The following is a 12,955-nucleotide window of genomic DNA, read 5'->3' as shown; positions in this document are numbered from 1 at the left end:
TGATTATAAATGCAGATAACACAAATACATGGATGGCTTCTACAGACTGAGTCCAGGACAACAGACCCGAAAAGGAACACATCTGCTTATCTAAAAAGATACAAGAAAAGTAAAAGGCATCTATGTTCTTACCCATCGAGCAAACGGTTACCCCTGGGGACAGTTAGATTTGGAGGGGCTGCTACTAGGGTGCTGAGACTGTGTCTTCACCCAGTACTCTCTAACCAGTACCACCAGCTAGGAAGACTTAACAGCAATTACGCAGACACACACTTACTGCTTCCCTACACTAAATGTTCGTGAATGTAGGTGTGTGTAAGAAAGCAAACTGAATTTCAAACTCCCTACCACAAAAGGAAGCAAGCCATCAAAAGGTAATCTTGGAAGTGCTGGTATCAGGTACCCTCTCCCAGAGTACAGCCACAGGGACAGCCATAGGCCAGGAGCAGTGTTACGGGGACTACCACAGACCACCATTCTGCTGCACAAAACACACTTTTCTTTATTCCCTGGGCCAGAAAACAACCAAGAATGAGCGTAAGACTTTTGTATTATCCACTTAAGCCAACACAAAACAAAAGTAATCAACTAAGAAACTACCTAAGTAAATAAATAAATAAAGTGGCCATACTCTAATATGAGTGGGTAGTTTCTCTCTAGTACTTAATAAAATCAATGGCCTGGTAGTCATTTATCTCAGGTCTCCATTAGTAGATTTCCCACTAAGAAATCCAATTTTTTTATTTGTTTTTTTTTTTCAAAATTACAAACAAGTCAGCTGTATCTGCTCATCCACAAAGAGTCACGTTACAGGTAAAATATTTATAGGCCCTCTCAATAGCCAGTAACATATTCCACACAAAATGTTCCCACGAACTTGTTTGAGTCGCACTGTCGAGATTCCTGCACATATACTTTACAAGTTTCCAATTAACTTCATCTGTGAGAGGAAAACGTATTTAAAATATTCAAATATGGAAAGAAAGCCATTAGAAATGAAAACACTCTCAATTTTAGGTGATGGGACCTTTGGCATTTACGGTCACAATGAGGAAATGTGGAGGAAAAGCAGTTTCTAAGAAATGTATATTTATAGGCTTTTCGAAACTATGTTGAGTTCCAAGGTTGGCTCGAAACCACGTTTTGTGTATTTGTTGACATCTTATTTGTTGAAGAGCAACAGTCTGAAAAACTTTTTATAACTGATGAGACACTTGGCTAGGATTTCTTCTTACTACAAGAAACAGTATATAAAAAGAATGAAAATCTTAATTAAGCATCACATTTTGGCTTCAAATGCCAAAGAAGAGCAAAATATTTAAGGCTAAGATTAAATAGAGGGTGTAATACGGGAGTTAACTAGAGATGGGGGATGACTCAGTCAATAAGTGCTTGCCATTCAAACACGGAGAGCTGGGCTGGATTCCCCAGAACCCACAGAAGAAGGCCATGTGTTGTATCCCTGTAATCCTAGAGCTGGAGAGGGAGCCAGGGTGACCTTGGGCCTTACTACACAGGCAGACAAGCCAAATCAGCAAGCTCTAAAATTAATGACAGTCCTTATCTCAAAAAAATAAGGTGGAAATCACTGAAGAAGATAGCTAGTACGGTCCTCCAGGTACCATGCCCGCCTGCAAGCTTTAACACAAATGTGCACAAGTGGTTATAAGTAGGTTCTCTCTCTCTCTCTCTCTCTCTCTCTCTCTCTCTCTCTCTCACACACACACACACACACACACACACACACACACGTTAATTACAGGAAAAATATCAATCCCATATAATAGAATTGAAATACTCTGATGTGATATTCAATCTCTACTACTATGTAAAAAGGGGTCCAGCCTGAGTCAAGTTCAACTTTCTATGATAGACATGATTTGAATTTGGGTTCTGAAAAATACTCAGCTTGTCTGAGTTTACCCCTAAAATGAGAATAATATCACTTATCCTGCACAGTTGCATAAATATTTCACACAATTGTCCCAGACTCTGATATAAAAGTATATCACTTTTAAGATTTTTAAATATACCATTAGATATTATGTTTAAAAAGAAAAATAAAGATCTTTGTAAGTGGCTGCAAACATCTAAGTGACACTGATTTTCTATGGAATATGAGCTCCTATGGCTTTAGAGTGACTTATTGTCCATTCTAAGGCCTAGAACACACTAAAAAAAAAAACCCTAGAAACTCTAAGTGTGGGAGAAAACTAAATAGCAACCAATAATGACTCCCACCACAAATAGAAAAAGCAAAAAATGTACAAAACTCAGCGTAATAGAAGGAAGTTTGGAAAAAAACAAAATTTAGGTTCCATGTTAAAAAAAAAATCATTGGCTGGCCATTCCAATGGAGTTCCAAATTTTCAGGTATCGTAAATATTTCAAACAATAAAATTTTCAATTTACTATCTCTTAGAAACAATTCTTTACTTCACCAAAGCACTAAAAAAATTTTCAGGAGAGGACATGGGAGTAGGAGGAATATCAGAAAGGGGCACACACCTAGGAATGCATGCTTTAAATTTCAATAGACTCGTAATTATTTTAAAAATGTACAGGAAAAGCCTGGTAGTGGTGGCGTATACCTTTAATCCTTGCACTTGGGAGACAGAGTAAGGCCAGTCATTGAGTTCTGAACCAGCCTGGTCTATAAATGGAATTCCAGGATGATATAGACTACAGAAAGAAACCCTCTCTTAAAAACAACAAAAAACAAAAATAAAAATTTCACACAAGACCTTTTTTAAATTATTTTTACAGTATACAGTAGCAGGGAGCTAATACATGGCCTCTTCCTTTCCCACGCCATTCCTCCGACCTCCCTTCGTTTCTTATTTAATAGCACACATAGGCATACTTGATTGAGTGGGGCATAGGAGAGCTGGAGAGATGGCTTGGTAGTTCCTAGCCAGCACTGCTCTCCCAGAGGATCTTGGTTTGACCCCCAGCACAGACAGCATGGTTCACAATGGTCTGTAATTTTAGTTCTAAGATGTGATACCCCCTTCTGGCCTCCTCAAACCCCAGACATACACATTCTACACAGGAATGCACACAGACACACACACACACACACACACACACACACACACACACACATACACACGCAGGAGCACACAATTAAAAACAGACAAAAACCCTTAAGAGGAGAGCATTGGGAATCTGAGTTAGTCTGTCCCAGCATCTGATACTTATGATAGTGCCTTCTTTTAAGTAGGTCAAGATGTTTTACAAACATCACATAACAAACTTTCCCACCTGGACTTGCAAAAACCCAAAGTGAATCACTTCTCTAACTGAAGCATCCAGGTTTCCAGACTTACAACTCATTTTAGACTACACCTCCACCAACAGAACGGACGAATACTTCAACACTCAAGCACTGAGGAGAATGTGAGAAATATCACAGTGGTCACTGCAAGCATAACCTCTCAGGCCCGGACAACTCGACACAATTTGGTCCTATCATGAGGTCAACATGGATGGTTAACTTTGTTTTAAGCTCTGAATCACTTTCTCCCTGCTGCTCCAATAAAACACTGACCAAAGCCAACCTGGGGAGGAATGGGTTGATTTGGCTTACAAATCAGGGTAGGATTTCAGGGCAGGAATGTGGAAGCAGGAACTGAAGCAGAGGCTGTGGAGAAATGCTCTTGGGCCAGCTCCTCCTAGCTTGCTCAGTTTGTTCCCTTCGGACAGGGCACCACCTGGCCAGAGATGGCACTGCGCAGACAGAGGCCATGGGTTCTCCCAAGTCAATCATTAACCGAGAAATGCCCCTACGGACATACTCCAGGCCAGTCTGATGGAGGCAGTTGCATGACTGAGGTGCTGGTTCCAGGATTTGTGACAAACTGGCAAACCTAACCATGACAAGCTCTTCATTGTCCTCATCATATCATTTTATGCTGTTTAATTCTCTAGCATTAGCTTAGGTCAACTTCAATTTACCCACTCTGCTTAGTTCTCTAGCCTTCTATTTCACCTGATTACCTACTTGATCCCCAGAAGACTCTTACAAGACTGATTATTCTGACAATATCGTCTGTAGTTATTCTAGGTCCATGGACTACTTTAACAATTCCAAAGACGTAAAACTAAAATATTTTGTTCCACTATAGCAGGAATTCTCAAAGCTTCCCTATATTATACCACAAATTATTAAAACATTACTTACTGGGGACTATTCTATTGAGAGACTAAACTATAATCCAACAATTTCTAACAAGCAATGTTAAAATAACTATCTTCAAGCATCATACACAGGATGAATAGGTCGTAGATACAGGAATAACCTGCAGAAAAATAACTTGAGGGCTTTCTGGTCAAAGGGCTGCATTTTTAATGGCAGAGTTATCACTCAATTCAATGGTTTTCATGGACACTGTGTTCTCTCAAGCAAATGGGGACATAAAAGTAATCTCCGCAACATTAGTCATATTTTTTCTTTAAATTTAATTTCGTCTCATAAATGGTCCATGTCTACTGGCTGTAGTGCCACAGTCAGTATAAGGTATTCAAGTGCTCAAGGCAGGGGTAGAAACATGAGTGCCTGCTACACTATTGTTGGTCGTTAGTCCTCAAAACTGCATTTGCCTCTCGGAGTCTCTAAAAGGTCTTACATTTTAGGTGTAAATTAAAGCTATTTCAAAAAAAATTAAAAATAAGGCATGGTTGCATTAGTTTTTTAAGTAATCCCAAAAATCACAGAACTGGCAAAGTCCTTAGCAATCAATTAACCCAACATGAACGAGAAGAGCAATGTTGAGGTAAACAGTATCGCCGAGACTACAGAGAACAGACTCCAGCTGGAGCGGATTAGATCCCCAGACTTCCTGACCCCCACAGGAGCTCTTGCCTGTGACACTACACAAGAGTAGCTCATGTGTACACAGGACGATTATTCTCACGATGCTTCAAGTCAGTTCTTACAGGAAGTAAGGAATCAACTACTGATTGTCACTTGAAGTCAAACTGTATTGAATGCAGAAGGGAATACCTTTCTAGATATCAGGTCTCTACATGTGTTATACATGTGTACACATATAGATATATGCTACACGTCTGTATCTCTATGTGTATATGTGCACATGCACAGCAAGGACTTAGAATGCTGCAAGTACATCTTAAAGCTGACACGAGAAAATATTCTTAGTAATAAGGAATGACTAGCAATAAATAAGGAACTGAGAGGGACTTGTGTCTAATCGGAATTCTTCCTTTAAAAACCCCATTACAATATAATTCATAATGTTTTAAACCCATATCTTTCAAAAGATCTCATTTAGCTTTCAAATGTGCTCTTTTCTGCCTGCTTTAAAGTGTCACTTTTATGTTCTAAGATAGAGCTCCCTTCAGAATATAAACCTATGCATACCTCTTCCCCAGTACAGTCAAATGCACGATACTATTTAGTTGAACATTAAGCCCAGCTTTTGTGTAAATTAACTGATATAATTTTCCAAAAACTTAAAACAAATTAAAATTCTAGTAGGAAAAACAGAGAGCTAAAAGGCGCAGATAATAAGTTGGTTAAGATTATACTTCAACTCATAGTTCTTTACCCAACTTGGAAAGTGCTTCGGTTCTAGATGTTCTGATGGCAGAAAGAAAATACTTATTCAAACAAATCCAAATTCCAAATCTATCATATTTTTAAATGGTTGATAAAATTCACTGCCAAGTCTGAGAAGTTCTTAAACTTGATTACTTTTTGTATTTGAGCCAAAAGAACAAATTTGAATAATGTTAACTTGGGCAAAATTGTGAAGTGTATACATAAACACTCCACTTCTTAAATAACAGCCCTGATTTCCCCCTGAAAACCACTTCGCACTTGAGAAGCTCCCCCTTGAAATCGGGGTGGGGTCTGAGCCACTGAGGGTTAGAAAACAGCAGCAGTAGCAGCAGCATTTGAAAACGAGATTAAATGTTTCTTAAGGTCTCAACATTCCCCAGTTACTAACCCCAAACCTTAACGAGGCAATACAGATTTGTGGATTGCAATTTTTTTTAATGAAAAAAAAATTCACGGAACTTTAGTGTAATATGCTGTCACCCATATAATCTGCTCCAGGAAAGCTCTGGTCTCTGCTTGCAAAGAAAGAAAACTAATGAAAGAACATTTCCTCTCAAAGATTCCTAGAGCAGACTTCTATAAAGACATGGGAGTCAAATATCGTACTCTCTAAACACAATTGGAACTTGAAACGGGAGCCTAAATGTGTGAATGTGTCTTCTTAAAATTATAACCATAAACATTTTCAGAGAGAGAAATGGTCATTCTTGGACATTGTTAATGGACCACCTCTCGGCAAGACTCCGATGCGCCCCCACTAGCAAAAAAGACAAAGTCCTGCTCAGTATTGAAGCCTGATGTGGAAGCCAACTAGGCAGAGTGCTACTTTCACAGAACGCAGCCGACAAGGGCACAAAAAACCAAACACTGAGAAGAAATGCTGTTTGCACATAAAACGGTCATAGAATCCTAGTTTCCTGCAAAGCTCAGGTGTTGTGTGTTTTAAGTGTTGAATATTAACCTTGGCAAAATCAATGCCTACCAGGCGGATGAGAAATGTCCACAGTGTGGGCATTTTCTTCAAAATCCTCACTCAGGGCTGAAACCATGTGGGATCAAAGTAAGATTCTACATTTTTCTCCCAACATTAAGGTACTGGCCCTGATTTTACATAATGCAATCAAGTGTATTTAAATTAGAACAACAGGCTGTGCAATTAAATTGTGAGCTAGAAAAACAAAACAGGTTTCTAATCTATTAATTACCAGGTTGGCAATAACAGTAAAATTGATTTTTTTCCCCTAACAATAAGTCTATGTAATGGTTTGAAAGCTACATAAATACTTTACAAAGGATGTTAATCATAACTTTGTGGCTTAATGCTTTACCCCTCAGTCACGCAAGTTGCATGTTCAAATTCGTTTCATGGAAAAGACAATGCTGACATCTTCAACTGTAATGAAGGAGAAAAGAAAACCTTGGAAGGTGACTATCTTGTTATGTAAAATTAATCAGAATTACATAAATCTAGGTAGAAGCATAATTAAGTAAAACCCAAGCAGGCAAAGCAAGGCACATGGACTATTCTGTTAGGAATTAAAGGTATATCGTGCTCTACACAGTCATGGCTATGTAACTGGTCTGAAGAGATAAGGTTGCTCAGATTCCCACTAATAGTCTGTCCACTCTCTTCTCCAAAACCCTTGCTGCTTAGTCTGCACTGGTAGAAAAAAAAAAAACACGCAGCAACTAGAGACTTAATAGCAGATGACTGCAGAGGAGCCACGCTCACCTTGCAGACAGATCTTTGTTGCTCTGGAGTGCAGAGCAGACCTTTAGCTCAAAGTCATTGCTAATCTCAGTTGTGCAATCCACATGGTGCAGTTAACCCTAAAACCCATGAGGTAAAGCTGGAATGTCTGCTCCCAGTGGCCTTGCACAATCCCTCAGTGAGACTGCACTCATGGATGGCTGCTCCATATCTGACGGCAAAGTTATAACATCCCCTTTCATGACGCTTCATCGCAGTCAGCATTAGCACAGACACAAGGAGAAAGCATGCACGGGGCAAAATAAACTTATATCTAATGTCTATAAACAGTATTTTTAATGCTTAAAGAAAAAAGGACTTCCAAACTTCGAATTCACACCAGACTTCAAGAGAGATGGGTAAAAGAGAAAAAGAGATTCTCCATGAGGGAATGACCAACACATGTCCTAACTTCAGTGATCAATATATTTGATTAAAAATTACATTCTATTAAAAAGTTACTAATAAAATAATCAACTATAGCTGGTAATGAAGCAAGAGCGATAAGTGAAATGTAAAAATACTGCTTTGAAAAGTGAGCTCTTTTGATTTATGGTGTCTCCTTTGTTAATAAAGAGAAAGAAAACAAAATGTACCCAGGGTTTCTTAAGTTTGTCTTGTCTTTCCCTTAACTTCAAACACTGCAAGCAGAAAACTCTTTTCTTTCTCCCCCTGCGGTCAACCTCTTTCAAAAAAAAAAAACCGTTTTAAAAAGAAGAAACAATAAATGAAGTGACAGGAGGTGATGGAATGAGGAGAGCGCAGGGAGAATAAAGGGCGGTTTTATAACAGGAGGGATTTTGTTAGCAAGTGACTGGCAGGTCTCCTCCAAGTTAGAAAGAATTCCATCCACTCTCCAAAACTGCAGAGGCCAAAAATGTCTAGTCTAATAGTTCTGAAATCCCAGAGTCAGGAAATCTTTGGGGGAGGGTGGAGAACCAGTGAGTGGGGGAAGGGGGAAAGAAAGACCAGCAGGAGAAGAAAGAACAAAAGGAGAAATCCAAGACAGGGGAAGGGAACCAGAGGACCCCAGAGGCCTAGGAGTGTGCGCTGGGGAGAGCAGGACCCCGGGAGCAAAGGAGCAAACAGGGCAGGGCCACACTCTGCAGCGCGGCGCACCATGGACAGGGCTCGGCGCGGGCGCGGCCCACACCCCTCTAGAGGACGGAGGAAGAAAAGAGCGAGTGGCCTGCGCTGGCTCTGTCCCGCTTCGGTGACCGCAGCACTCTCAAGCCCGGCTGCCCGAGTGAACTAGGCCCTGACACAGGAAGGGAGCGAACAGCAATCTGTGCCCATTTTTCGCCCCCAACACCCGCGGAGTGGCACTTCCGAGACTTGCCCGCACTTGGGGCTACCATCGTGCTACCCACCCTCTCCTCCGGATGGGGGTTGCACGGGGCTCCGGGGTGAGTGTCCGTGCAACGCAGAGAGAGTGGACACACCTCCCTCCCGCTACCTCTATAGGACCCCACCACACATGGGCACAGACTTGGGACCCCCACTTAGACCCCGCCCAGCGCGAGGGCCATATCCATGGTGTGGCCAGTGGGACCTGCTAGAGAACGGGACTGGGGTAGGGGTATTCTTGGGAGGGATGCCCCGTGAAAGTTGGGCTGGGGGCCTGTGTGGCGGAGAACTCGGGAACTGCCTGGAGCAGGTGCTTCCAGCTGCCGCCAAGTCTCAAAGTAGAGTCAATGAAAAGGCTCGCTGGCGCTCTCCCCGAGAGTGGGAAAAGTGAGGGTAGCTTCAGGCAAGGGGGTGCCCAAGACCCCCGCAGGGCAGAGGCAACAGTACGAAGAAAGGAATGCACATTTAAAAAATGGCCAAGTAATGGGGACTTCTCGCCTGGTCTGGTACCAAGGATGCGGGGCCAGAAGCGTGCTGAAGCGCCTGCCGGCAAACACTCAGTGTGGCAGGGGACCAGATTCGCTTTCCAAGTGGGGCCGACAAAGAATATTGCCAGGTCAAGAGAATCCAAAGGCCAGAAGGCAACTCTGAGCTGGGATGAAGACAATAGGACATAGGAGCCCTTGCGCACCAGGAGGCGCGCGGGTGCTGGAGCGGGGTGGGGTGGAGGCAAGTCCTGTAACTAAGACACCAGAGTGAGAATTCCTAGTGCAAACTCGCGACCCCTCCCCGAAGAAATAAACAAAACAAACAAAAAATAAAATTAAAGTACAAAGCAAGGGGACAAAAAGCATAGAAAACTACAAAACCTAGGAGTTATCCTGCCTCACCCTTCTTCTGCCTGGGGACACCCTCGAGCTCGCCTTGGCCCAAAAGCGAAGCCAAGGAGACCCTGTGACCAAGGCTCCAGGAAGAAGGGGCGGTAGACCAGCTGGTCAGGGAGTCTGGCCCCGGAGTCCGGCCGGGGCTTCATGCGTGTTCAGTTTCTTGGCCTCATGGTGTGGCACCTCCCTTCCTGGGTGCTCAGCCCGGCCCCGCAGCAGCGCGGGGAACAAAGGGACCCGGCGCCGCACGCCCCACCCCGCTTGCAGCCCGACCCACCCGGGACCTCTGCGTACCTGAAGCAGGGCCGCCAGCAGCGGCAGCAGGGTCCGCGGCGCTCCCGCTATCCGGCACATGGAGGCGGAGAGGGGCCGAGCGAGGAGCCAGAGGCGGCGGTGGCGGCAGCAGCAGCAGCGGAGCACCAACAGCGGCGCGGAGACGGCTCCGGGCAGTGGCCACCCCTTCCCTTCCCCTCCCCTCCCCACCCCCTTCTCCGTTGCTCTGCGCTCCCCGCCAATGAGAGCGAGCTGGTAACAAATAGCGGGCCTCGGAGTCCGCCGGACTCGCACCAGGAGTAATAAAACAGACGGGAGATCAAGGAGCTGGGGAGGGGGCGGGGAGAAGGGCGGGCGTGCGTGCGCGCCGAGCAGTGTGTGTGCGTGTGTGTGTGTATGTGCACGCGTGTGCGTGTGTGCGGGCCGCTGCGCAGGCAGCTGGGCTACGGCCGGAGTGCGGCGGCAGCCCCAGAGATGCGGCGGCACGGGGACCGCGGCTGATGCAGGATACGGAGGTGGAAGCCGAGCGGGTGGCGCTCTCAGGAGCTCCTCCACGCGAGCTTTCGAACCCCGGCTTTTCCCTTCTCTGGGCGTCCTCTCCGGGGCCGAGCGGTGCGACAAAGCTTCCGGGGGTAGAGCGCCTCGGGGGAAGGGCGCTCTCGGCCGTGCGCGTTGCGCCCACAAAGGGCGACGGTCCCGCTGGCCAGGCCTCCGCGGCGTCGCCTTTCCTGCTCCCTGGCCACTTAGAGACTCTGTTCTCCCGCTGCGGCCGCGTTGGGGGGGGGGGGGGTCACAGAGTGGGGGGGATGCTCGGCCGCTGTCGCGATGGCCGTGCCCCTCGCCGCTCGCGCGCGTCGGCACCAGCCACCTAGTCCTCGCCACTGGCGCGCACCGCGAAGGGTCTCCGTTGGCGCGACCCGGGCGAGCTGCAGCCGCTCTCCCGCCTGGCCGCACGCGCCGCCCGGGCCTCCCGGTCCCCTCCCGCCGCCGCCGCCCTCGCCCCCGCCTCCCTCCTCCCGAGCCTCCCGCCCGCGTCGCGGCCAATGGGAGGCCACCGAGCTGCGGCGGTAGCGGGCCGGATCCACGGCAGCCGCCCGCCCCCGCCCTGCCCAGCGCTCGGTTTTCCTTCTGCTGCAGCCCGCGGGGGTCGCCCGAGGGGTGGCTGGGGTACGCCGAGCGACGCCCAGCAGGTGGAGGGCTGCGGGAAATAAAACTACTTGCGCAGGAACTTGCTAAGCGGCGGCCCAGTGTTAGGTCCGCCTAGGGGAATCGGTGGCGACTGAGAATCGGAGGGAGGAAGGGAAGGCTATCTCCTTGGTAGCCTAAAGCATGCGTTTTGTTTTGTCATTCTTTCGCGATAGATTATTTTTCCTGGCACTGCCAGACACAGCAAAGTAGCAACACAAGCAGAGCCCATCCTAGCCATTGTTGTCTGAGCATCCTGCCGGCAGGGGAGCCCAGGCCAGGCTCCTCTTTGGTGTTCGCACCTCTCCAGCCCCCCATCATTGCGGATGTACTGGAATGACTCAAGTTTCTGTGTTCTTGTTTTATTTTCTCCCCCTCCTTCCCCCGCACTCTGAGAATTTGAGAGTGCGTGCAATTTTATTCGATATACCTGCTCTTATATTTTTACCGGATCCTGACCATAGTCACATGTCTAGGCAAACATTTACAAGGACTTTGATACTCCCTCCTGCAGCACTCCGCAGCAATTAAAAATAAAATAAACAGAGGGAAGCACAGTGAAAATAGGATCGGAAAGATAAGATGACCGCTGCAGAATTCACACCAGATTAAGGATTTTTGTTTCCTTTGAGACAGGAGCTTGAAAGTGTGAAACTTTACAAGTTTGGGTCACATTTTGTGGAATGGTGGGGCAGGGCGTGGAGCGCTTGATTCCTGCAAGGTAATAAAACAGCTTTTTTTTGTCCCCCCCCCCACACACCTTGGTTCTGTGGAGATATGGGAGGGGGTGTTTGCTTTAGATTTGAATAAAGCAATCTGTTTTATATAAGCATTGCAACACCTTTGAGGTCAATTAGCTTATTTGAAGTAAATGAATATATTCTGCCTCCAATGCACTCTCTTCAGCTTTGAGTAACTGAAATATTAACGTTTGAATCTGATTTTCAAGACACTGATCATTTGAGAATTTGACGATGAACCTGGGCAAATCAAATACTAATTTCTTTGACATAACTGATGCAGCGTTTAATAATGTACGGTTGCTAGTTAGACTTTTAAATTTTTAATATTAATTGGAAGACTTATTCAATTTTAATTAAAACATAATATTGCAAGCCATGTTTTATGACACTAGATTTTTTTCATGCCTTTCTTTTTTCTCAAAAAATGAGAAAGGTCATGTCAATTAAATTTCAAAGATGAGATGAATGGCTTGGACTAATATAGTAATCAGACTGGCTTGTCCTTTTCCTCCTTCTTCTAAATGTTATTGCCACATGACTGCTAATAGCAGTAGCGGTATCTTCACAACAGCATGTTTATAAATCCCGTTTTCAGGGAGTCTCTCGTAACAGAAGCCATCAGTCTGGGAGCATAACTCCCATCTCTGCACCTAAGGATCAAGCTGGATAGTGGCCATGGTGGCTTTGCGGCACTGTCACAGGCCCCATAAATTAAGCTTTTTTAAGACTCCCAAACTTACTTTTGAGTAGCTGTCGTGTTGGGCTCTTTCTTTGGGCACAACTGCTTTGTTTTATTTCATTTTTTTAATCATTTGAGTAAGCACTCTGAAATCTAATTTGCGCGCTTGTCACTTCTCAGTAGTTGTGAATTGGATTGGATTCTTGCCTGACTTTAATTTGATCACCTGATCAACTAAACCATTTTAATCCATCTCTTATTGCAAGCAGGACTAGCCTGGTCTAATACTGTGTTTTTGAAGATTGCATTCATCTTTATGATGCTAATAAAGTCATTCTAGTGTTGACTGTTATATCCACACAGCATTTCCTCCCTCACACTGTACTCAGGTTCATCCCAACAGGTGTATTTCTTTCTCCATACCAGTGATGGCCCCACTCCAGACAGTCTTTCCCTGCTCAGAATATTACCTGTCTAAAAGGCTGGCTTTCCTTTCTTTGTTTTATTGAA

At 45.1% G+C, this 12,955-nt stretch overlaps 1 protein-coding gene across 1 annotated transcript in view; it reads right to left on the bottom strand.

The window, feature by feature from the left end:
• LOC121453363 (cadherin-2) overlaps window positions 1-10,849 on the bottom strand; it is a 234,711-nt gene extending 223,862 nt beyond the window's left edge. The window contains exon 1 of the mRNA XM_041660089.1: window positions 9,860-10,849. Coding sequence (XP_041516023.1) covers window positions 9,860-9,919 — 60 coding nt within the window. The 5' untranslated portion in view covers window positions 9,920-10,849. The remainder of the gene's footprint in view (window positions 1-9,859) is intronic.
• Between the last annotated feature and the right edge of the window lie 2,106 nt (window positions 10,850-12,955).

Source organism: Microtus oregoni, unplaced genomic scaffold, assembly GCF_018167655.1.
Source record: "Microtus oregoni isolate MIOR12 unplaced genomic scaffold, Mior012 000011F_ref0000422, whole genome shotgun sequence".
NCBI lineage: Eukaryota > Metazoa > Chordata > Mammalia > Rodentia > Cricetidae > Microtus > Microtus oregoni.
Note: the sequence above shows the minus strand (reverse complement) of the source record. Positions and strands in the feature narration are given on the sequence as shown.